Genomic DNA, 25,616 nt, shown 5'->3' on the forward strand with positions numbered 1-25,616 from the left:
CACACTGGCTTTGCAAACTTGAGTTGTCTAACCAAGGCAGCAACGAGACACCAAAGTACGGCTGGGCACTTACAAGCAATGGTGCTTTTGAAAACTTTTGGGGACACCGGAGTGGATCTACAGCTCAAAGAACAAGCGCGCAGGGCAACGGAGCTGCACAATGAAAAGGTGAAGGGAAATATTGAAAAAACTCGTGACATTGATTGTGTCATGTTTTTGGGTAAACACTGTTTACCCAAAAATGTCAATTTGTCAATTTCAAGGTGACGCAACGCCTGGTTATACTGCGTTTCTGTCTAAATGTATAGTGTCTAAAGCCATGGCATCATAATGATGGTAGAGGTGGGTTAATTCGGGTGGGACTGTGTAGTACCTCACTGAAGGCCCAGGCCCCAGGCCCACAGCACGCCACTGCATTTGACAAAAGTACGTTCATACAGTTCTTATACATGTGTAATTGACATAAAAATCGAAAGAATTTCGAAAAACAGTCCAGAAAGCACTTTTTTAAGGGGTTGATAAGTTTTTGCAAAAATGTTAAAAATGTCAAAATTTTACTCTTGGGTCTTGACTTGTGTTACATTTGCAATATGAAAAGTTACGGTAAAGCCATCTATAGGATTTTTGGAGTGTTACAATTGACATTTGCCATATGACATTTGCAATCAACTTTGGATGAAACGCGGCCGAATTGAGTGGTATTGTCCATCGTGTATATGTTTTGGACGGTGCCAATGACTTCCCATTCTATTTTGTCCATTTCAGGGGGGGGTGTTCCCTTACATAAATGGGAGACATTAGGGATGTGAAAAAACATTTGTATTTTGTTGTACCTTGGGTAGGGTTATCTGAAAAAGATTGGGGGCATTGCCATTTGCCCATTACATAACAAACACTGTTTGCAGAGAGAGAGAAAAGCTGCCAGGAAATGTCATTGAAATGATCAATCAGTAACCCACACACACATAAGCTAAATCATAAAAAATGTACCAGTTATTGGTGGGCAAGAATGGCTCAAACATCTATTTGGTCAAAGTTAAGTAGAAACAGAAATTTTGCATCTATCAGAAACCTACTTAGCCTATTGTTTTTCATTAAAGAGTCTCTCAGTTGAACTCCTTCACACATTCATTTAATTTATCTAGCCAACCGGTTTCCCAAGTTCTCGTTTTTTTAAGATACCCACATGCCATCTTAAGCACTGACATGCATAGGTATAGACTTAACAGCAATAAATAAAGAATTACACACAGTTAAGAGGAGTCTCATTAATTAGGTGGCAGAAGTAGGATTTAAGGGGTGTCTTGTATGTCGCTGTCCTGGGAATTCCCAATTCTGCTAAGAACAAATACAGGGAGGGAGGGTGAGCATGTTGTCTGGCACCCGTCCCAATGTGGAGGGTCAAGAGCAGTTACGGTCAGGAAAATGCAACGGGTGCAGCAATTTAATTTGGATTTGAATCAGACTCACATGATGCGGGTGGAGCTGGTGTTGCTGGCCGCTGTGGCTCTGTCTCTCCCTATGCTCTCCAAGGGTGAAGTGCTGTGAGTACATCATAAATAAGATAGTTTTCAACGTGGTACAACATTTGGTCCCACAATTGTAAAGGCAATACATCAGCCATCATTCCAAGAATTGTCAGGGTAAACTTATCATAGAAACATTGATAAATAATAAGTAGTACTTCTAAAAATGGTAGTATTAATAGCTAGGTTTCCATCCAATTGGCAACATTACGGATTTGTTGCGGATAAAATTGACTAGTTATGGATAAATATCTGTGTGTAATGACGTAGTGCATTACAATGACGATAATAATAACAACAATAACAATAATGACGTAGTCCATTACACACAGAAGTTCAATGTGTTTCCATCGCATTTCCAACTTGCGTTAAATAGCAAATGTGCCTACTCTGGTCTTGGCAAATGCGCTCTAGCCAACCGCTCACAGATACAGTGCGGGTAGGCTAGTCTAGTAGATGAGATTATTATGGATAAGAGCGAGAGAGAATATTTGTATTTGTCAAACAGCAGTCAAGCATCGATCATCATATTACCAGAATAAGACCCTCAATATTTATTGGAAAGAAGTATCAAGATCACTGTGCACTTTTAACCACCCTGTGAAGTTCATCATAACTTCATGATTGAATCTGTAGCCTAATAAACTGAATGGTTTCCCAGATCGTAGTGGAAGGACCACACACCATATCATCGCGTGACTCACAAATGTAGCTCGATATGATGGTTATTATATCAATATTTGTGCATAAAGGAGTTTCCACAGATATTCTCGCATAATTAATTTTACAGACACAAAAAGATGACATGTCAAACAAACAAATTATCTGTCTGCATTTATAAAATTGTACCGAAATGTATAGTTTCCATCACAGCTGTCGTGATTATTTTTTAGTTGATGATTTTTACACTGTGGATGATACGTGGCTAGCGCCTGTCACGTTCCTGACCTTATTTCCTTTGTTTAGTCTTTGTTTAGTTGGTCAGGACGTGAGCTGGGTGGGCATTCTATGTTTTGTGTTTCTATGTTGGGTTTGTTGTTTGGCCTAATATGCTTCTCAATCAGAGGCAGGTGTTTGTCATTGTCTCTGATTGGGAACCATATTAAGGTAGCCTGTTTTCACTGTTGGTTTGTGGGTGATTGTTCCTGTTTGTGCGTTCATGTGTTTTATGTTCTCTAGTTCAGGACTGTAGCTTCGTTGGTTTTCGTTTGTTTATTGTTTTGTTTGTATTGAAGAAGTAATAAATATGGATACATACCACGCTGCGCTTTGGTCCTCCTCTCCTTCTACCGACGGAAGCCGTTACAGCGCCATACAATTTATTGTTTACCAGTTACTGTGCATGCTTTGTGGATTTATTCATGTTTTGTTTGCATGGTCACTGCGGGTACCGTAATGTTATGACACACCAGTTGAATTTTATCCCCTGCGATTACACCAAAAAGTACAATATATTATAAAAAAGGAGGGGGGGAATGCTTAAAGGGATTGTTCACCTTTTAAGTCAAATAGGAAGATCGGGATTTTACAACTTGATGTTAAGAAGTTCCTCACCCTGAAAGTAGTCTATTGGCCGGGAGAAACTGTAATCTGTGGTTTGGTTTTCTTTAAACAACCTCTACAAACATCAGCTTACTTTAGCCACCGTCTCGACCTCTGCTGTCTCTACCTCTGAATGCTCGGCTATGAAAAGCCAACTGACATTTAGGATACTAGGGGGTAACTAGCCCCTCCTAAGAACAATGTCTAATTGCTGACAACAACAAAAAGCAACCTTTGGAAAAAAATTGAAGGTCATGCTTAGGCGAATAAACTATAAAGGGAAATAAATGGGTTCAGTTTACATTTAAACTCCATTTAATACGTTTTATTTGGAAATGATTTAGTAAGTAAGAATTAAAAGCTAAGTCTAGTTTTAATTATTTAAATAAAATATGGGGGGGAAATGGTGTTGCACATGTCACTATTAATATCCGCAGTATGAGGAGATTTATTGTAAAGTGACTCTTTTTAACTCACCTGCACATGAATTTACTTTGTTCTTACTTTGTTGATCCATACATTCCATTATGTACAATTACACTGAATATTATTTGAATAATGCAAGATTTTAAATCCCAGCAGTCAATGAAATTACATTTAGGAGCAAAAGGTTTTCAATAGTTGTTTTTAATTCATTAATGTCACGTCCCTGACCTGTTTTCTCTTGTTTTTGTATGTGTTTAGTTGGTCAGGGCGTGAGTTGGGGTGGGCATTCTATGTTATGTGTTTCTATGTTTAGGTTCATTGTCATTTAGCCTGATATGGTTCTCAATCAGGGACAGGTGTTTTACGTTTCCTCTGATTGAGAACCATATTAAGGTAGGTTGTTCACACTGTTTGTTTGTGGGTGGTTGTCTTCCGTGTCTGTGTCTGTGCACCACACGGGACTGTTTCGTTTGTGTCGTCTGTACCTGTTCATTTGTTCTTCGTGTTTATGTAAGTTCGTTTGTTCAGGTCTGTTGACTTCGTTTATTATTTTGTAAATTCTCAAGTGTGTTTAGTTTTCGTCTTGTTTAATAAATATCATGTCGTATAACAACGCTGCGCTTTGGTCCAATCCCTACTCCTCCTCGTCGGACGAAGAGGAGGAGGACAACCGTTACAATTAAAAACATTTTTTTTATTGAAATATAATATTGGAATAGGAATATAACTAATAACATTGGAATATAACATTTAATAACAATAATTTAACTAATGAACAAATCCATTCAGTGTAACATAGATATCTTATGCTCTGTTATTGCACAATTCTAATTTGTACATAAGCCTACTAGAACCTTGTTCAGGGGTAATACATTTCTGACACACAATGATGGTCTCTGCAGATTACAGCATTTTGCTATACTTTATGAATGGCGTGAGAAATGGGAACTAAAAAGGATTATTATGCTGCTCCAAACACAGCATGTTTCTGCAGACAGATGCCCAATAAACACATATGCAAACAGATGCAAGTACACACACACGGATCAGATGTCAGTCATTCCATAACAAAAAGGTCTAGGCCGGGATTGAGTGCACTAGACCGCCAACAATATGCCTTTTAAAGGCATTTTCTCCAACATTCACGGAGATCACATTCGTGGTAAATGCTGCGCGTGTCAGCTCAACTGTAAATTACCTTTAAAGTCTGTTTATAGTGTGCTGTGCTATGACGTGCCTTGAATTAAATCCCGGCCTTAGTCAAGTACAAATCAATCTTCCACCCTCCATATTTTTAATCTTCCTTTCTCCTCTCTTAACCACTGCAGGTATGTCATGTCTGCTCCTAACCCTCTACGGGTGGGTAGCATGGAGAGGGTCTTTGTTGAAGCTCAAGATTACTCAGGGGGTGATTTCAATGTCAAACTCACGGTGAAGAACTTCCCTGCAAAAGATAAACTGCTCGCATCTACAAGTGTGTCCCTGAATTTAGTTAACAAATACCAGGCACTTATGGACGTTAACGTAAGTCTTTATATATGTCTCCTTACATAAATTAAATGTACAGTGGCTTCAGAAAGTATTCACACCCCTTGACCTTTTCCACATTTTGTTGTGTTACAGAGTGAATTAAAATGGATTATATTTAGATTTTTGTCACTGGCCCACACACAATACCCCATAATGTAATTTTTTTTTTACAAATTCAAAACTGAAAAGCTGAAATGTCCTGAGTCAATAAGTATTCAATCCCTTTGTTATGACAAGCCTATATAAGTTCAGGAGTAAACGTGCATGTATTACTCACATAATACATTGTATGCACTCACCATGTGTGCAATAAAACTGTTTAAAATGATTTTGAATGACTTCCTCATCTCTGTACCCCACACATACAATTATCTGTAAGGTCCCTCAGTCGAGCAGTGCATTTCAAATACAGATTCAACCACAAAGACCAATGAGGTTTTCCAATGGCTCGAAAAGAAGCAGACATTGAATGTCTCTTTGAGCATGGTGAAGTTACTACTTACACTTTGGATGGTCTATCAATACACCCAGTCACTAAAAAGATACAGGCGTCCTTCCTAACATAGTTGCCGAATAGGAAGGAAACCGCTCAGTGATTTCACCAGGAGGCCAATGGTGACTTTAAAAAAGAGTTTAATGGCTGTGATAGGAGAAAACTGAGGATGCATCAACAACATTGTAGTTCATCCACAATACTAACCTAATTGACAGAGTGAAAGAAGAAAGCCTGGACAAAATAAAAAAATATTCCAAAACATGCATCCTGTTTTCAACAAGGCACTGCAAAAAAATGTGGCATAGCAATCAAATCAAATGGAATTTTATTGGTCACATACACATATTTAGCAGATGTTATTGCAGGTGTAGCGAAATGCTTGTGTTTATAGCTCCAACAGTGCAGTAATATAAAAAAGTTCACAACAATACACACAATGCACACAAATCTAAAAGTAAAATAATGGAATTAAGAAATATAGATATTAGGACGTGTAATGTCGGAGGGGCATGGACTAAAATACAGTAGAATAGAATACAGTTTATACATATGAGATGAGTATAGCAAAAATATGTAAACATAATTAAAGTGACTAGTGTTCCATTATTGAAGTGGCCAGTGATTTCAAGTCTATGTATAGAGGGTAGCAGCCTCTAAGGTGTCCTGAATACAAAGTGTTGTGTTTGGGGCAAATCCAATACAACACATTACCGAGTACCACTCTCCATATTTTCAATTATAGTGGTGGCTGCATCATGTTATGGGTATGCTTGTAAGGACTGGGGAGTGTTTCAGGATTTAAAAAATTATGGAATGGAGCTAAGCACAGGCAAAATCCTAGAGGAAAACATGGTTCAGCCAGCTTTCCACCAGACTCTGGGAGACAAATTCACCTTTCAGCAGGAAAATAACCTAAAACACAAGGCCAACTATACACCGGAGTTGCGTACAGTACCAGGAAGACAGTGAATGTTCCTGAGTGGCCAAGTTACAGTTCTGACTTAAATCTACTTGAAAATACTTGTCTAGCAATGATCAACAACCAATTTGACAGAGCTTGAAGAATTTTGAAAATTATAATGGGCAAATGTTGCACAATCCAGGTGTGGAAAGCTCTTAGAGACTTACCCTGAAAGACTTACAGCTGTAATCGTTGCCAAATGTGCTCCTGGAAAGTATTGACTCAAGATTGTGAATACTTATGTCAATGAGATATTTCTGCATTTAATTTTCAATACATTTGCGAAAATGTCTAAAAACATTTTTTCACTTTGTCATAATGGGGTGTAGATGGGTGATATTTTTTTTTGTTAATCCATTTTGAATTCAGGCTGTATTACAAAATGTGGAATAAGTCAAAGGATATGAAGGCACTGTATCTGAGATCACTTCATGTAAGATATTAATTTCAGTATTTTACCTGTGGTCGTGTACTTCGCACAAAAAATCCTCATCACTTCTGTTTTCTCAAACTTGTCAGATCTTGGAGGGACCTGACTTCTTTGATGAGGACTACACAGTGAACCAGTATGTGTACCTGCAAGCTGAGTTCCCAGGCCACAGTCTTGAAAAAGTAGTCCTGGTCTCCTTTCAAACCGGCTACATATTTGTACAAACGGACAAAACCATTTACACGCCAGAAAGTAAAGGTATGGCTGAGCCCACTGACCTAAAGCCTTCGAATTAGCATTGCTCGGCAATCACCTCTGCTCAGGGGCGGACTGTAACCAGAAATCGACCCTATTATTTCTAACGAACCGGACCATTTTTTTTAACTTGAGGCTACCATGTTTCTTTCTTGGGGCCCCCAATATTCGCCAGATAAAAAAAACTAGTTAGACAGGCCCACTGGGGTAAAAATGGACCGCCCCATCTGTCATTTGCCCGAAATGCCAGAAGGCCAGTCTACCCCTGTGAATCAGTTTGATTAATTTGGGGTCAGGTCGAAAGTCACATGAAACATTAATGGACATTTATCTTTTTTAATTTATTTTTAATTTCACCTTTATTTAACCATGTAGGCTAGTTGAGAACAAGTTCTCATTTGCAACTGCGACCTGGCCAAGATAAAGCAAAGCAGTTTGACACATACAACAACACAGAGTTACACATGGAATAAACAAACATACAATCAATAATACAGTAGAAAAATCTATATACAGCATGTGCAAATGAGGTATCTAGCTAGCTGGGAGATGAACATTGGGGTGATTTTGACCCAGAGTCAAAATTGTGTTACTCTAATTAATCCACAGATAAAAGGGTGTTACACTATATGAACCTAACATCTTAAACTGCATTCTTAGTGTATTACAGAGTCTTTGCCTTAAACACCGGTCTAGAGCCTGTAACAGATATCATCAATGTGGAAATTATGGTAAGTTGTCCTTATAAAAAAATGAAACAGCATTGAGAATGCTTCCTTAGTCATGGTTGATGCATATGGCCAGTTGACAAAATAGGTATTTTCTGGCATTACTAATGTTTACTACTGTCAATCTTGAGTAGCAACAGATTAATTATCTGTGATCCGTCCATGTATTCTTTCACATATCATGTACAGTTAAAGTCGGAAGTTTACATACATCTTAGCCAAATACATTTAAACTCTGTTTTTCCCAATTCCTGACATTTAATCAGAGTAAAAATTCCCTGTCTTAAGTCAGTTAGGATCACCACTTTATTTTAAGAATGTGAAATGTCAGAATAATAGTAGAGAGAATGATTTATTTCAGCTTTTATTTCTTTCATCACATTCCCAGTGGGTCAGAGGTTTACATACACTCAATTAGTATTTGGTAGCATTGCCTTTAAATTGTTTAACTTGGGTCAAACGTTTCGGGTAGCCTTCCACAAGCTTCCCACAATAAGTTGGGTGAATTTTGGCCCATTCCTCCTGACAGAGCTGGTGTAACTGAGTCAGGTTTGTAGGCCTCCTTGCTCACACACGCTTTTTCAGTTCTACCCACAAATTTTCTATGGGATTGAAGTCAGGGCTTTGTGATGGCCACTCCAATACCTTGACTTTGTTGTCCTTAAGCCATTTTGCCCCAACTTTGGTAGTATGCTTGGGGTCATTGTCCATTTGGAAGACCCATTTGCAACCAAGCTTTAACTTCATGACTAAAGTCTTGAGACGTTGCTTCAATATAGCCACATAATTTTCCTGCCTCATGATGCCACCTATTTTGTGACGTTTTTTATTTTTTTATTTTTTTATTTTACCTTTATTTAACTAGGCAAGTCAGTTAAGAACAAATTCTTATTTTCAATGATGGCCTAGGAACAGTGGGTTAACTGCCTTGTTCAGGGGCAGAACGACAGATAGTTACCTTGTCGGCTCGGGGATTCGATCTTGCAACCTTTTGGTTACTAGTACAACACTCTAACCACTAGGCTAACCACTCTAACCACTAAGTGCACCAGTCTCTCCTGCAGCAAAGCAACCCCACAACATCATGCTGCCACCCCCTTGCTTCACGGTTGGGATGGTGTGCTTCACGGTTGGGATGGTGTTCTTCGACTTGGAAGCTTGCCCCTTTTTCCTCCTAACATAATGATGGTCATTATGGCCAAACAGATCTTCATCAGATCTTCATCTTCATCTTTCATCAGACCAGAGGACCAGAGGACATTTCTCCAAAAAGTACAATCTTTGTCCCCATGTGCAGTTGCAAACTGTAGTCTGGCTTTTTTTATGGTGGTTTTGGAGCAGTGGCTTCTTCCTTGCTGAGCGGCCTTTCAGGTTATGTAGATTATAGGACTTGTTTTACTGTGGATATAGATACTTTTGTACCTGTTTCCTCCAGCATCTTCACAAGGTCCTTTGCTGTTGTTCTGAGATTGATTTGCACTTTTCGTACCAAAGTACGTTCATCTCTAGGAGACAGAACGCGTCTCCTTCCTGAGCGGTATGACGGCTGCGTGGTCCTATGGTGTTTATACTTGCGTACTATTGTTTGAACGTGGTACCTTCAAGCATTTGGAAATTGCTCCCAAGGATGAACCAGACTTGTGGAGGTCTACAATTTTTTTAATGAGGTCTTGGCTGATTTCTTTTGATTTTCCCATGATGTCAAGCAAAGAGGCACTGAGTTTAAAGGTAGGCCTTGAAATACATCCACAGGACTACCTCCAATTGACTCAAATGATGTCAATTTGCCTATCAGAAGCTTCTAAAGCCATGACATAAATTTCTGGAATTTTCCAAGCTGTTTATAGGCACAGTCAACTTAGTGTATGCAAACTTCTGACCCACTGGAATTGTGATACATTGAATTATAAGTGAAATAATCTGTCTGTAAACAATTGCTGGAAAAATTACTTGTGTCATGCACAAAGTAGATGTCCTAACCGACTTGCCAAAACTATAGTTTGTTGAACAAGACATTTTTGGAGTGGTTGAAAAACGAGTTTTAATTACTCCAACCTAAGTGTATGTAAACTTCCGACTGTATATTGTTTACTTATAGAATCCTGATGGAATCACCTTAATGCAGAAAAATTACAAACCACAAAATGGAATGAAATCTGAAGCCTTCCCTGTCCCAGAGATCACCAGGTTTGTTTTTGTTATTCAATCATCCTAACACACTTATCAGGAAAACTTTTGCCTGTGAACTCTTCTGCTCTCATTCTCTCTTAATATAGCTATGGAAACTGGAAAGTGGTGGCCAACTTCAAGAATACCCCACATAAGAACTTCACTGCAGATTTCGAGGTGAAAGAATATGGTAAGAAGGGTATTCATTTGGGTAGTCTTTAATTAAAGGACAATTCCACCACTTTTCAACCTCATATTCATTATCTCCAGAACCATACTGTAAGTCTACATATGTAAAAATGGCACATTTATATAATCTGTGGTTAAAAAGACAAGATGTTTTAATCTCTAATGATGCCATTATGTAGAACATTTTAGTTTATATATTTTTTTCAATAAAACCTAGAAATGCACCGTTTTCAATAAAAAGAAAGTGGTGGTGGAATTGCCCTTTAAGAACAGTCCTGGCTAGTCTAGGATTTGGAGTGTTTGTATATAATAAATAGCGCCTATATAAACTAAATGAACTAAACAAAAATATAAACGCAACTAGCAAACAATGTAAAAGATTTTACAGAGTTACAATTCATATAAGGAAATCAGTCAATTTAATTTTAATTTTAATTTTTTATTTCACCTTTATGTAACCAGGTAGGCCAGTTGAGAACAAGTTCTCATTGACAACTGCGACCTGGCCAAGATAAAGCAAAGCAGTGCGACAAAAAACAACAACACAGAGTTACACGTGGGATAAACAAAAGTACAGTCAATAACACCATAGAAAAATCTATATACAGTGTGTGCAAATGGCGTAAGGAGGTAAGGCAATAAATAGGCCATAGTAGCGAAGTAATTACAATTTAGCAAATTAACACTGGAGTGATATATGTGCATATGATGATGTACAAGTAGAGATACTGGTGTGCAAAAAAGCAAAAAAAGTAAATAAAAACAATATGGGAATGAGGTAGGTAGTTGGCTGGGCTATTTACAGATGGGCTGTGTACAGCTGCAGCGATCGGTAAGCTGCTCAGATAGCTGATGCTTAAAGTTAGTGAGGGAGATATAAGTCTCCAACTTCAGCGATTTTTGCAATTCGTTCCAGTCATTGGCAGCAGAGAACTGGAAGGAAAGGCGGCCAAAGGAGGTGTTGGCTTTGGGGATGACCAGTGAGATATAACTGCTGGAGAGCGTGCTACGGGTGGGTGGTGTTATTGTGACCAGTGAGCTGAGATAAGGCAGAGCTTTACCTAGCAAAGACTTATAGATGACCTGGAGCCAGTGGGTCTGGCAACGAATATGTAGCGAGGGCCAGCCGACGACAGCATACAGGTCGCAGTGGTGGGTGGTATATGGGGCTTTGGTTACAAAACAAATGGCACTGTCATAGACTGTATCCAGTTAGCTGATTAGAGTGTTGGAGGCTATTTTGTAAATGACATCGCCGAAGTTGAGGATCGGTAGGATAGTCAGTTTTATGAGGGTATGTTTGGCAGCGTGAGTGAAGGAGGCTTTGTTGCGAAATAGGAAGCAGATTCTAGATTTCATTTTGGATTGGAGATGCTTAATGTGAGTCTGGAAGGATAGTTTACAGTCTAACCAGACACCTAGGTATTTGTAGTTGTCCACATATTCTAAGTCAGAACCATCCAGAGTAGTGATGCTAGTCAGACGGGCAGGTGCGGGTAGCAATCGGTTGAAGAGCATGCATTTAGTTTTACTAGCGTTTAGGAGCAGTTGGAGGCCACGGAAGTGGAGTGTTGTATGGCATTGAAGCTCGTTTGGAGGTTGTTAACACAGTGTCCAAAGAAGGGCCAGATGTATACAGAATGGTGTCGTCTGCGTAGAGCTGGATCAAGGAATCACCTGCAGCCACAGCGACATCGTTGATATATAGAGAGAAAAGAGTCGGCCCGAGAATTGAACCCTGTGGTACCCCCATAGAGACTGCCAGAGGTCCGGACAACAGTCCCTCCGATTTGACACACTGAACTCTATCTGAGAAGTAGTTGATGAACCAGGCGAGGCAGTCATTTGAGAAACCAAGGCTGTTGAGTCTGCCGTTAAGAATACGGTGATTGACAGAGTCGAAAAGCCTTGGCCAGGTCGATGAAGACGGCTGCACAGTACTGTCTTTTATCGATGGTGGTTATGATATCGTTTAGGACCTTGAGTGTGGCTGAGGTGCACCCGTGACCAGCTCGGAAACCGGATTGCATATAAATTATCAGTGATTTGTTTGTTAACTTGGCTTTCGAAGACTTTAGAAAGGCAGGGCAGGATGGATATTGGTCTGTAACAGTTTGGGTCTAGAGTGTCACCCCCTTTGAAGAGGGGGATGACTACGGAAGCTTTCCAATCTTTAGAAATCTCGGCCGATACAAAAGAGAGGTTGAACAGACTAAAAATATATTAATCAGTCCCTAATCTATGGATTTCACATGACTGGGAATGCAGATATGCATCTGTTGGTCACAGATACCTTAAAAAAAAGGTAGGGGTGTGGATTAGAAAACCGATGGTGAGTATGCAGGCCATGGAAGAACTGGCACATTTTCAGCTTCCAGGAATTGTGTAAAGACACTTGAGACATGGGGCCATGCATTATCATGCTGAAACATGAGTTGATGGTGGCGGATGAATGGCACAACAATGGGCCTCAGGATCTCGTCACGGTATCTCTGTGCGTTCAAAATGCAATCGCTAAGATGCAATTGCATTCGTTGTCCGTAGCTTATGTCTACCCATACCATAACGCCACTGCACTTTGGGTTGGGCAATTTGTTCACAACGTTGACATCAGCATACCGCTCGCCCACATGACGCCATACACGCTGTCTGCCATCTACCCAGTACAGTTGAATCGAGCATTTGCCCACTGAAGTCGGTTACGACGCCGAACTGCAATCAGGTTAGTACCCTGGTGAGGATTAGAACGCAGATGATTTTCCCTGAGACGGTTTCTGACAGTTTGTGCAGAAATTCTTCAGCAAACCCCCAGTTTCATCTCTCATTCCTACAGTGCAACGCTCCCTCAAAGCATTGTGTTCTGTGACAAAACTGCACATTTTAGAGTTACCTTTTATTGTCCCCAAAACAAGCTTCTTGATGTGCCACACCTGTCAGGTGGATGCATTGTCTTGGCAAAGGAGAAAAATGCTCACTAACAGGGATGTAAACACATTTTTGCACCACATTTTTGAGAAGTACACTTTGTGTGTTAACAAAATGTTGAGGATCTTTGATTTCAGCTCATGAAACATGAGACCAACACTTTACATGTTGCATTTATGTTTTAGTTCAGGATATTAATTCTTCCTATCTAGTTCTACCCAGCTTTGAAGTCAAATTGACAGTGAGCAAGTCCTTCTTCTACGTTGATGATGATGAGCTATCGGTCAACATTGATGCCAGGTTGGAGCCATTGTAGAATGTCAAAATATATTTATTGTTGTTATTTCCATGGTAACTAGTAACTAGAACTGCTACTTAACATATAATCTCATTTACAGTTCTCCTCTATCCCCCCCCCCCCCCCCCCCCTAATTCTCTGTGGTGGTATTGCTATATGGTTTGGTTTTGAAGGTACCTGTTTGGGAAGCCTGTGACAGGATCGGGTTTTGTGGTGTTCGGGGTGATCCAAGGAGATGGCAGGACGAGTTTTCCCAGCTCTCTCCAGAGAGTGGAGGTTTGTGCATGTAATATGGGCGGGAGTTTATTTGGATAATTCGGTACACATATAGGTATTCACAAACATTCACCATGGGTAGTCTATGTTTGATGAGCTCTCTAGCTAGAATATCACAAGAAGTCTGACAGACAGGCATCTTTGCTTTGTTTCTTACGAATGCAGCTTATTGAAGGAGTGGGCAAAGCGGTTCTGAAGATACAGCACATTAAAGAAACTTTCCCAGACATCAATAACCTTTTGCAGAAATCCCTCTACATATCAGTCAATGTGTTAACAGACACAGGTAAGTAGAGTGTCTGTGGTACGTGCATACCTTTGCATCTTATGAAGTGTGCGTTTGTGTTCAGTCTCAAAACAGGGAAGGTGTTGGTTTTATCCCTCAGGGAGTGAGATGGTGAAAGCAGAGAAAAAGGGAATCTTCATAGTCAAGTCACCGTATAGCATTCACTTCAAGAAGACCCCACTGTACTTCAAACCAGGAATGCCTTATGACATCTCGGTACATTTAAGAACATTCAATCACTGTGTTCTACATGAACTCAATTACTATGCTATTCCAAAGTGTTGCCTAGTTATTTTAACCATGGAAACCAACCAAGTAACGGTGGTCAAGGGGTAGGATGGTATATTGGGCTTGCACTGTCTTTCCCACCTATTGGTCTAATTGTACCACTTTCAATTTGTACCATTAGGTGTATGTGACCAATCCAGATGATTCTCCAGCCAAAGGTATCGATGTGGAGGCTTTACACAACAACAAAATAGAGCAGGGGAGGACACATGACAATGGTATTGCCAAAATGACAATTAACACGGATGTGGGCACTGCTGAGCTGCACATCATGGCAAGTTCAAAACCCAAACTTGTTTTTTAATTGTGTCAAGAAGTGTTGACACCTTGTAGTCATTCATTTTGTTGCTCTATTTCGACACAGGTGAAGACCAACGTCAATGTACTTGGAGATGACAGGCAGGGCACACAGACGATGACTGCCAAGCCCTATAAATCAAAAGACAACTCACAGAACTACATTCACATAAACATCCATTCTGCAGAGGTCAAAATCGAAGATCGACTCAAAATAGACATAAGCCTCGGCAGCAGTCCTGCGGCCCAACATGACAAACATGAGATAACCTACCTGGTGTGTACCAGTCAACTTTAATCACTTAGACTTGTGCATTTGACCAAGCTGTGATGCATTGGTTGGCAACATTACAGGGTAAAAATGCTGCATGGTGTGTATCGTGTGGTATGTAAAAAAAAAAAAAAAAAAAAGATATATACACTACCGTTCAAATGTTTGGGGTCACTTAGAAATGTCCTTGTTTTTGAAAGAAAATCACATTTTTGGTCCATTAAAATAACATCAAATTGATCAGAAATACAGTGTAGACATTGTTAATGTTGTAAATTACTTTTGTAGCTGGAAATGCCTGATTTTATTGGAATATCTACATAGGCATACAGAGGCCCATTATCAGCAACCATCACTCCTGTGTTCCATTGGCACATTGTATTAACTAATCCAAGTTAATCATTTCAAAAGGCTAATTGATCACTAGAAAACCCTTTTGCAATTATGTTAGCACAGCTGAAAACTGTTGTTCTGAATAAAGAAGCAAAAAATGTGGCCTTCTTTAGACTAGTTGAGCATCTGGAGCATCAGCATTTGTGGGTTCGATAACAGGCTTAAAATGGCCAGAAACAAAGACCTTTCTTCTGAAACTCGTCAGTCTATTCTTGTTCTGAGAAATGAAGGCTATTCCATGCGAGAAACTGCCAAGAAACTGAAGATCTCGTGCAACGCTGTGTACAATTCCCTTCACAGAACAGCGCAAACTGACTCTAACCAGAATAGAAAGAGGAGTGGGAGGCCCCGGTGCACAACTGAGCAAGAGGACAAGTACATTAGAGTGTCTAGTTTGAGAAACAGACGCCTCACAAGTCCTCAACTGGCAGCTTCAATAAATAGCACCTGCAAAACACCAGTCTCAACGTCAACAGTGAAGAGGCAACTCCGGGACGCTGGCCTTCTAGGCAGAGTTCCTCTATCCAGTGTCTGTGTTATTTTTATTGGCCAGTCTGAGATTTGGCTTTTTCTTTGCAACTCTGCCAAGAAGGCCAACACCCTAGAGTCGCCTCTTCACTGTTGACGTTGAGACTGCTGTTTTGCGGGTACTATTTATTGAAGCTGCCAGTTGAGGACTAGACACTCTAATGTACTTGCCCTCTTGCTCAGTTGTGCATCGAGGCCTCCCACTCTGTTCTTTACTTAAACCAGGAACTCTCTGACTCCACCCATCACTGGCTGGCACTCTTTTCTAGTTAGTGCCAGTTTGTCCTCCCCATAGAGATGAATACTGACAAGTCTTTGTGTTCACAGATCTTGAGCAAAGGACATCTCATTTCCTCCAAAAGGTTAGAGTGGAGGAAGGGACAAGGACTGGTGACACATTCTCTGACGGTGAACAAGGATATGATCCCCTCCTTCCGGATTGTGGCATATTACCACGTGGGCCAGAAAGAGGTTGTGTCTGACTCTGTGTGGGTCGACGTCAAGGATACGTGCATGGGATCGGTAAGACTGTTGCCTCACTGTACAGAACCCATCGTCTAGTGGTTACACTCGGCTCTAGTCACATCTACCACTCTCCACCGGAAATCGGGGTTCAATCCCTGTGTCCAACCTTTCTACTGTTATACCCATTTGCCCATCTCCCCCTCTTAAAACTGTTGCCTTGCTGTGTTAGTATTTCTATGTGAGGTATTGCATTCAAGACTTCTCAAACATTACCTCCGTCTGTGTCCCACAGCTAAAAGTGGATGCTGTCAGTCCCAGTGGCGGTCATGCACCTGGGGAAGAAGTCACCCTGTCTGTCATTGGTGATTCAGAGGCCAGGGTGGGACTTGTGGCCGTGGATAATGGGGTCTACATCTTGAATGACAAAAACCGACTTACTCAGACGAAGGTGAAGAACTGCAGACTGAACTTACCCTACTTCTGCCACCTAATTAATAAGACTCTGAGTCTTCTCATCTAAATTGTCCATAGTTGTTTATTTATTGATGTTAGTCCATACCTACAGTGGGGTCCGGAAATGATTGACATGCTTGAAAAAGATGCGCAATAACGACTGTATAAAAGAAATACTGAGTTCTATTGCATGTCCCAAAAAATTGGGAAATTATATTATTTTATACTAATACAATTGCTCAGAGAAAGAGATTTTGTTTAACAACTACTAAAAATAAGGTAGGGTTAAAAGATATTGACACCCCTAAAGATTCTTATAAATAAAGTCATTAAAAGTTTAGTATTTGGTCCCATATTCCTAGCACGCAATGACTACATCAAGCTTGTGACTCTACACACTTGTTGGATGCATTTGCAGTTCGTTTTGGTTGTGTTTCAGAATATTTTGTGCCCAATAGAAATGAATGGTAAATAGTGTATTGTGTCCTTTTAGAATAAAATTTGTTTTTAAACACGTCTACATTAATGTGGATGCCACCATGATTATGGACAGTCCTGAATGAATCGTGAATAATGATGATGAGATGGTCCAAGATGATACCCCCCAAGACATGCTAACCTCCCCTGTTATTGGAACTGCAAATGCAAGCTTGATGTAGTCATTGTGTACTAGCAATATGTGACCAAATGCAAAAAATGATGACAACTTTATTTATAAGAATCTTTAGGGGTGTCAGTAATTTTGACACCTACCCTTTTTTAGAATAAATAAATTACTTGTTAAACAATATCTCTTTCTCAGAAACATTTATTAGAATAAAATAATATAATTTCCCAATTTTGGAGCGTACAATAGTTGATTTATTATTTTATACAGTCATTGTTGCTAATCTTTATCAATGGTGTCAATCATTTCAGACCCCACGGAACGTATTTCATGTGGCTATAAAAAAAGTGACGTGGTTTTAAATGTGGGTACAGTGCATTCGGAATGTATTCAAGACCCCTTGACTTTTTCCACATTTTGCTATGTTACAGCCTTATTCTAAAATGGGTTAAATAGTTTTTTCCCCTCATCAATCTAAACACAATACCCCACAATGCAAAAACACATTTTTAGAATTTTTGGCATATTTATATATAAAAATATTAAATATCACATTTACATAAGTATTCAGACCCTTTACTCAGTACTTTGTTGAAGCACCTTTGGCAGCGATTACAGGCTTGAGTCTTGTTGGGTATGACACTATAAGCTTGGCACACCTGTATTTGGGGAGTTAATCCCATTCCTCTCTGCAGATCCTCTAAAGCTCTGTAAGGTTGGATGGGGAGAGTCGCTGCACAGCTATTTTCAGGTCTCTCCAGAGATTTTAGATCGGTTTCAAGTCCGGCCTCTGGCTGGGCCACTCAAGGACATTCAGAGACTTGTCCCGAAGCCACTCCTGCGTTGTCTTGCCTGTGTGCTTAGAGTCATTGTCCTGCTGGAAGGTGAACCTTCGCCCCAGTCTGAGGTCCTGAGCGCACTGGAGCAGGTTTTCATCAAGGGTCTCTTTGTAGTTTGCTCCGTTAATCTTTCCCTTGATCCTGACTAGTCTCCCAGTCCCTGCTGCTGAAAAACATCCCCACAGCATGATGCTGCCACCACCATGCTTCACCGTAGGGATGGTGCCAGCTTTCCTCCAGACGTGATGCTTGGCATTCAGGCCAAAGGGTTCAATATTGGTTTCATCAGACCAGAGACTCTTGTTTCTCATGGTATGAGAGTCCTTTAGGTGACTTTTAGTAAACTCCAAGTGGGCTGTCATGTGCCTTTTACTGAGGAGTGGCTTCCGTCTGTCCACTCTACCATAAAGGTCTGCTTGGTGGAATGCTGCAGAGATGGTTGTCCTTCTGGAAGGTTCTCCCATCTCCACAGAGAAATTCTGGAGCACTGTCAATGACCATTGGGTTCTTGGTCATCTCCCGGACAAAGGCCCTTCTCCCCCGATTGCTCTCCCCCGATTGCTCAGAAGAGTCTTGGTGGTTCTAAACTTCTTCCATTTAAGAATGATGGAAGCCACTGTGTTCTTGGGGAACTTCAATGCTGCAGACATTTTTGGTACCCTTCCCCAGATCTGGCCTCGACACAATCCTGTCTCGAAGCTCTACGGACAATTCCTTCAAACTCATGGCTTGGTATTTGCTCTGACATGCACTGTCAACTATGGAATATTATGTAGGTCCCGTGTGGCTCAGTTGGTAGAGCATGGTGCTTGCAACGCCAGGGTTGTGGGTTCATTCCCCACGGGGGGACCAGGATGAATATGTATGAACTTTCCAATTTGTAAGTCGCTCTGGATAAGAGCGTCTGCTAAATGACTTAAATGTAAATGTAGATAGGTGTGTGTCTTTCCAAATCATGTTCAATCAATTACATTTACCACAGGTGGACATCTCAACATCTCAAGGATGAGCAATGGTAACAGGATGCACCTGAGCTCAATTTCGAGTCTCATAGCAAAGGGTCTGAATAGTTACAGAAGTTTACATAGACTTAGGTTGGAGTCATTGAAACTCGTTTTTCAACCACTCCACAAATGTCTTGTTAACAAACTATAGTTTTGGCAAGTCGGTTAGGACATCTACTTTGTGCATGACACAAGTCATTTTTCCAACATTTGTTTACAGATAGATTACTTCACTTACAGTATAATTCACTGTATCACAATTCCATTGTGTCAGAAGTTTACATACACTAAGTTGACTGTGCCTTCAAACAGCTTGGAAAATTCCAGAAAATGATGTCATGGCTTTAGAAGCTTCTGATAGTCTAATTGACATCATTTGATGGTGTACCTGTGGTGTACCTGTGGATGTATTTCAAGGCCTGCCTTCAAACTCAGTGCAAATCAATCCAAGAACAACAGCAAAGGACCTTGTGAAGATGCTGGAGGAAACAGGTACAAAAGTATCTATATCCACAGTAAAACGAGTCCTATATCGACAACCTGAAAGAACGCTCAGCAAGGAAGAAGCCACTGCTCCAAAACTGCCATAAAAAAGCCAGACTATGGTTTTGGGGAAACGTCCTCTGGTCTGATGAAACAGAAATAGAACTGTTTGGCCGTAATGACCATCGTTATGTTTGGAGGAATAAGGGGGAGGCTTGCAAGCCAAAGAATACCATCCCAACCGTGAAGCACGGAGGTGGCAGCATCATGTTGTGGGGGTGCTTTGCTGCGGGAGGGACTGGTGCACTTCACAAAATAGATCTCACCATGAGGCAGGAAAATTGTGGCTATATTGAAGCAACATCTCAAGACATCAGTCAGGAAGTTAAAGCTTGGTCGCAAATGGGTCTTCCAAATGGACAATGACCCCAAGCATACTTCCAAAGTTGTGGCAAAATGGCTTAAGGACAACAAAGTCAAGGTATTGGAGTGGCCATCACAAAGCCCTGACCTCAATCCCATGGAAATTTGTGGGCAGAACTGAAAAAGTGTGTGCGAGCAAGGAGGCCTACAAACCTGACTCAGTTACAGCCGCTCTGTAAGGAGGAATGTGCCAAAATTCACCAAACTTATTGTGGGAAGCTTGTGGAAGTCTACCTGAAACATTTGACCCAAGTTAAACAATTTCAAGGCAATGCTACCAAATACGAATTGAGTGTATGTAATCTTCTGAACCACTGGGAATGTGATGAAAGAAATAAAAGCTGAAAGAAATCATTCTCTCTACTTTTATTCTGACATTTCACATTCTTAAAATAAAGTGGTGATCCTAATTTTTACTAGGATTAAATGTCAGGAATTGTGAAAAACTGAGTTTAAATGTATTTGGCTAAGGTGTATGTAAACTTCCGACTTCAACTGTATGTAAATAAGTTATTTTATTTTTATACATTTGCAAAAAAAATATAATTCACTTTTCCATCATGTTGTGAGTAGACTGATGAGGATTTAGAAAAATAATCCTATTTAGGATTAAAACGTAACAAAATGTAACGTAATAAAATGTGGGAAAAGGGAATGGGTCAGAATACTTTCCGACTGCACAAAATTCTGCTCAAATGAATTTACGAGGGAATTCAACTAGGAGAATCTTCAAATAAAAACAAATTGCTAAATGGGTTTTTGATAGATGCAACATTTCCATTTGTACTATGTCCTCTTAAACTGAAATACATTTGGACCAAACAGAAGATTGCGCCATACTTGCCCACCAACACTTGGGAATGTTTTCAGACTTAGCTGATTTGTGTGTATGTGTGTTTTTGGTTTTACTATCCTTGTGCGGACCATAAGCAGACCAGAAGTCCTCGCAACGATAGTAAAATAGGAACGTTTGGACAAGTGTGGACATTTCGCCGGTCCCCAAAAGGGAAATGGCTATTTTAGGATTAGGGGTAAGGGTTAGAATTAGGGTTAGAGGTTTAGGTTTAAGTGTACGGTTGGGTTCGGGAAATTAGGATTTTGAATGCAAATCAATTGTTTTGTCCCCACAAGAATAGGTAAATGTGTGTGTGTGTGTGTGTGTGTGTGTGTGCGTACATGGCATTGGTATGTGCATGAATCCATCCTTAGATCTGGGACATAATAGAGAAACATGACACAGGCTGCACTGCAGGGAGTGGAATGGACAGTATGGGCGTTTTCTACGACGCTGGGCTGGTGTTTGCATCCAACAGTGCAGGGGACACCCCTCAGAGGACAGGTATGTGAAGCCCAAGTATAAGGCCTCTATATAAAAGCTGAAATACACATTCAGGCCTGCCTAGTCTTGCGTGGCCAGCCTTCCAAAGTCCTGTCTCGTTCACTTGACTATCGGAAGTCAGGCGAACTTCACATTTGGATTTTTAGTTTGAATGGGAACGGTCGGAGTCAATGGCATTCAGCGCTCGGATTTGATTACCTTAGTATAGGCAATTTTTCGTATTTTTTCTTGTTTTGTCCGTGTCTCTGTTTTAGTAGCCTATGCGGCATTTGTTTTGTATCTTATGCACGCTAGCTTGCTGCGAGTCAGAGGTATTTTTTTTTTTTTACTCTATGTCTCTTTGGAACTGCACCCGTTCAAAATGCTTTATTGGTTTGATAGAGGCAATGTGTCACTACCCACTGGGCACAAACTGGTTGAATCAACGTTGTTTCAACATAATTTGTCAACATATTGTGACATTGAAACTATGTGGAAAATAAATTGGATTTGAAAAAAGTCATCAACTTTTGGAAAAAGGGAAGGGAACTGTTGTTTTGAGGGTGAAATTTCAACCACAGGATTATGTCATCATGGTAACCAAATTTAATCATAGACAAACCTTTGTACCTTTAAACAATGTCAGATCTTCAACGTTATATCCAGTATCAGAAAAAAACTATAGGCTGGGCAGGACCTCCAACTGGAGACTTGATCTATCAACAGCTGCCTTTTGGTCTCCCATCTAGGCTTTTAACCAAGCACTGCTTAGCTAGAAAAATCTCCACTTAAAAACTAAAGAGATTCACTGTTGCTATCCATATCAGGTATGAAGGTAAGACCCAGATGCAGACCACGTCAAATAAACAATAGTTTAATATTACAACAGGGGCAGGCAATAGACAGGTCAAGGCAGGCAGGGGGCAGTAAACCAGAGGTGAGTTAACGGTACCGGGCGGCAGGCAGGCTCAGGATAAGGCAGAGGTCGGTAATCCAGAGGGGGTCAAATGTACAGGTCGGCAGGCAGGCTCTGGGTCAGGCAGAGTGGTCAGGGCTCGGAATCAGGACAGGCAAGGGTCAAAACTAGGAGGGCGAGAAAAGCGAGACTGGAAAAAGCAGGAGCTGAGACACAAAACGCTGGTTGACTTGAACAAACAAGACGAACTGGCAACAGACAAACAGAGAACACAGGTATAAATACACCGGGGATATATTGGGGAAGATGGGCAACACCTGGAGGGGGATGGAGACAATAACCCTCCTAGTCAACCAGGCACTGGAATCCCCTGCCCCGAGGTCGAACCTTCAGGAGACGCCTCACCATGTAAGCCGGTTGGCCATCGATAAGACTGGGAGACAAAGGGCTGTAAGACATGGGTTTGTCTCTGGACACATAAAGGTGGAATGTATATATGAAGGTTACGGGGCAACAGAAGATGAACAGCAGAGGGGCTAATGATCTTGGAGATGGGGAACGGGACGATATTCCGGGGGGAGAGTTTGCGGAATTCCACCCGGAGGGGCAGATCCTGGGTGGATAGCCATACCTTCTACACGAGACGATACCGGGGAGCCGGGATCCGATGGCGATCCGCTTGTCATCGATACCTGGAGGTGGTCTTGAGGAAGGCCGACCGAGCTCTCCTCCAGGGACAATGACAGCAGCGGAAAAACATCTGGGCAGAAGGTATGTCGACCTCCTCTTCCTGCTCAGGGAAGAGCAGGGGCTGATACCGCAGGGAACAATAAAACTGTGATAGGCCCGTGGCAGAGCAGGGAAGGGTGTTGTGGGCGTATTCCACCCACACCAGCTGCTGGCTCCAGGTGGTGAGTTTGGCGGAGACCAGGCAGTGCAAGGTGGTCTCGAGGTCCTGGTTGGCTCGCTCCGACTGGCCGTTAGACTGGGGATGGAAGCCGGAGGACATTTCATCAAAAAGTATGATATTTGTCCCCATGTGCAGTTGCAAACCGTAGTCTGGTATTTTTATGGCGGTTTTGGAGCAGTGGCTTCTTCCTTGCTGAGCGGCCTTTCAGGTTATGTCGATATAGGACTTTACTGTGGATATAGAAACGTTGTACCTGTTTCCTCCAGCATCTTCACACGGTCCTTTGCTGTTGTTCTGGGATTGATTTGCACTTTTCGCACCAAAGTACGTTCATCTCTAGGAGACAGAACGCGTCTTCTTCCTGAGCGGTATGACGGCTGCGTGGTCCCATGGTGTTTACACTTGCGTACTATTGTTTGTACAGATGAACGTGGTACCTTCAGGCGTTTGGAAATTGCTCCCAAGGATGAACCAGACGTGTGGTTCACCTCCTTCTGAGGTCTTGACTGATTTCTTTTGATTTTCCCATGATGTCAAGCAAAGAGGCACTGAGTTTGAAGGTAGGCCTTGAAAGACATCCACAGGTACACTTCCAATTGACTCAAATTATGTCAATTAGCCTATCAGAAGCTTCTAAAGCCATTACATAATTTTCTGGAATTTTCCAAGCTGTTTGAAGGCACAGTCAACTTAGTGTATGTAAACTTCCGACCCACTGGAATTGTGATACAGTGAATTATAAGTGAAATAATCTGTCTGTAAACAATTGTTGGAAAATGTACTTGTGTCATGCACAAAGTAGATGTCCTAACCGACCTGCCAAAACTGTAGTTTGTTAACAAGACATTTGTGGAGTGGTTGAAAAACTAGTTTTAAGCGTATGTAAACTTTTGACTTCAACTGTATATACTGTCCCACATTTGACAGTGCATGTCAGAGCAAAAACCAAGCCATGAGATCGAAGGAGCTCTGAGACAGGATTGTGTCGAGGAACAGATCTGGGGAAGGGTGCCAAAACATTTCTTCAGCATTGAAAGTACCCAAGAATAAAGTGGCCTCCATCGTCCTTGGAAGAAGTTTGGAACCACAAAGACTCTTCCTAAAGCTGGTCAGGGAGGTGACCAAGAACCCTATGGTCACTCTGACAGAGCTCTAGAGTTCCTCTATGGAGATGGGAGAACCTTCCAGAAGGACAACCAACTCTGCAGCACTCCACCAATCAGGCCTTTATGGTAGAGTGGCCAGACAGAAGCCACTCCTCAGTAAAAGGCACTTGACAGCTTGCTTAGAGTTTGCTAAAAGGCACCTAAAGGACTCTCAGACTATGAGAAACAAGATTCTCTGGTCTGATGAAACCAAGATTGAACTCTTTGGCCTGAATTCCAAGCGTCACGTCTGGAGGAAACCTGGCACTACGGAGAAGCATGGTGGTGGCAGCATCATGCTGTGGGGATGTTTTCAGCAGGAGGGGCTGGGAGACTAGTCAGGCTCAAGGGAAAGATGAACTGAGTAAAGTACAGAGAGATCCTTGATTAAAACCTGCTCCAGAGTGCCCAGGACCTCAGACTGGGGTGAAGATTCACCTTCCAACAGGACAACGACCCTAAGTTCACAGCCAAGACAACACAGGAGTGGCTTCGGGACAAGTCTTTGAATGTCCTTGAGTGGCCCAGCCAGAGCTCGGACTTGAACCGGATCGAACATCTCTGGAGAGACCTGAAAATAGCTGTGCTCGACGTTCCCCATCCAACCTGGCAGAGCTTGAGAGGATCTGTAGAGAAGAATGAGAGAACCTCCCCAAATACACGATAGCATGTATAGGTCGGCAGGTAGCCTGGTGGTTAGAGCGTTGGGCTAGTAACCGAAAGGTTGCTAGATTGAATCCCCGAGCTAACAAGGTAAAAATCGATCGTTCTGCCCCTGAACAAAGCAGTTAGCCCACTGTTCCTAGGCCGTCATTGTAAATAAGAATTTGTTCTTAACTGACTTGCCAAGTTAAATAAAGGTTAAATAGGTCTTTGGAGGTCTTCACATTGCTGTAATAATCTGTGCAGAATCTCAAACGGCATTAATCACTTGGACCATGTTCTTTTAGTGTAATCTCAACTACAATACAAGTGATTTGGTTCTGCTATTAGATGAAGCACAGTGATGACGCATTAATCCTTTGTATAAATAAACAAAATATCTGACTTTGTATTCCCATTTGAACTTTGCTGTGCTTGTAAATGGTTGAAAGCGTGGTGATAGACATTTGGGTGACAACTAAACCAAAAATCTGTTTTTCCATTGGAATATGGTTATGCTTTTAGATGGTTGAAAGCATAGTGATAACACATTAGAAATTCAATAACTGTCGGCTGTTTTTTGAGTGGGTGAATATA

At 41.2% G+C, this 25,616-nt stretch overlaps 1 protein-coding gene across 2 annotated transcripts in view; it reads left to right on the plus strand.

Annotated features, from left to right (window-relative positions):
- Positions 1–1,414: 1,414 nt before the first annotated feature.
- Positions 1,415–25,616, plus strand: part of LOC120065323 (complement C3-like) — a 55,514-nt gene continuing 31,312 nt past the window's right edge. The window contains exons 1-15 of one of the 2 annotated variants that reach the window (XR_005478662.1): positions 1,415–1,544; positions 4,823–5,018; positions 7,001–7,169; positions 7,827–7,897; positions 9,993–10,081; positions 10,171–10,253; positions 13,390–13,477; positions 13,649–13,751; positions 13,917–14,037; positions 14,138–14,253; positions 14,447–14,599; positions 14,690–14,899; positions 16,142–16,336; positions 16,572–16,727; positions 21,298–21,427. Coding sequence is in view for 1 of the 2 variants with exons in the window: in XM_039016229.1 (XP_038872157.1) it covers positions 1,426–1,544; positions 4,823–5,018; positions 7,001–7,169; positions 7,827–7,897; positions 9,993–10,081; positions 10,171–10,253; positions 13,390–13,477; positions 13,649–13,751; positions 13,917–14,037; positions 14,138–14,253; positions 14,447–14,599; positions 14,690–14,899; positions 16,142–16,336; positions 16,572–16,727; positions 21,298–21,427 (1,999 nt within the window). In the remaining variant the exon portion in view is untranslated. The remainder of the gene's footprint in view (positions 1,545–4,822; positions 5,019–7,000; positions 7,170–7,826; positions 7,898–9,992; positions 10,082–10,170; positions 10,254–13,389; positions 13,478–13,648; positions 13,752–13,916; positions 14,038–14,137; positions 14,254–14,446; positions 14,600–14,689; positions 14,900–16,141; positions 16,337–16,571; positions 16,728–21,297; positions 21,428–25,616) is intronic. The other variant, XM_039016229.1, reaches the window with a different exon arrangement.

Source organism: Salvelinus namaycush, chromosome 2 (genome assembly GCF_016432855.1).
Source record: "Salvelinus namaycush isolate Seneca chromosome 2, SaNama_1.0, whole genome shotgun sequence".
Taxonomy (NCBI): domain Eukaryota; kingdom Metazoa; phylum Chordata; class Actinopteri; order Salmoniformes; family Salmonidae; genus Salvelinus; species Salvelinus namaycush.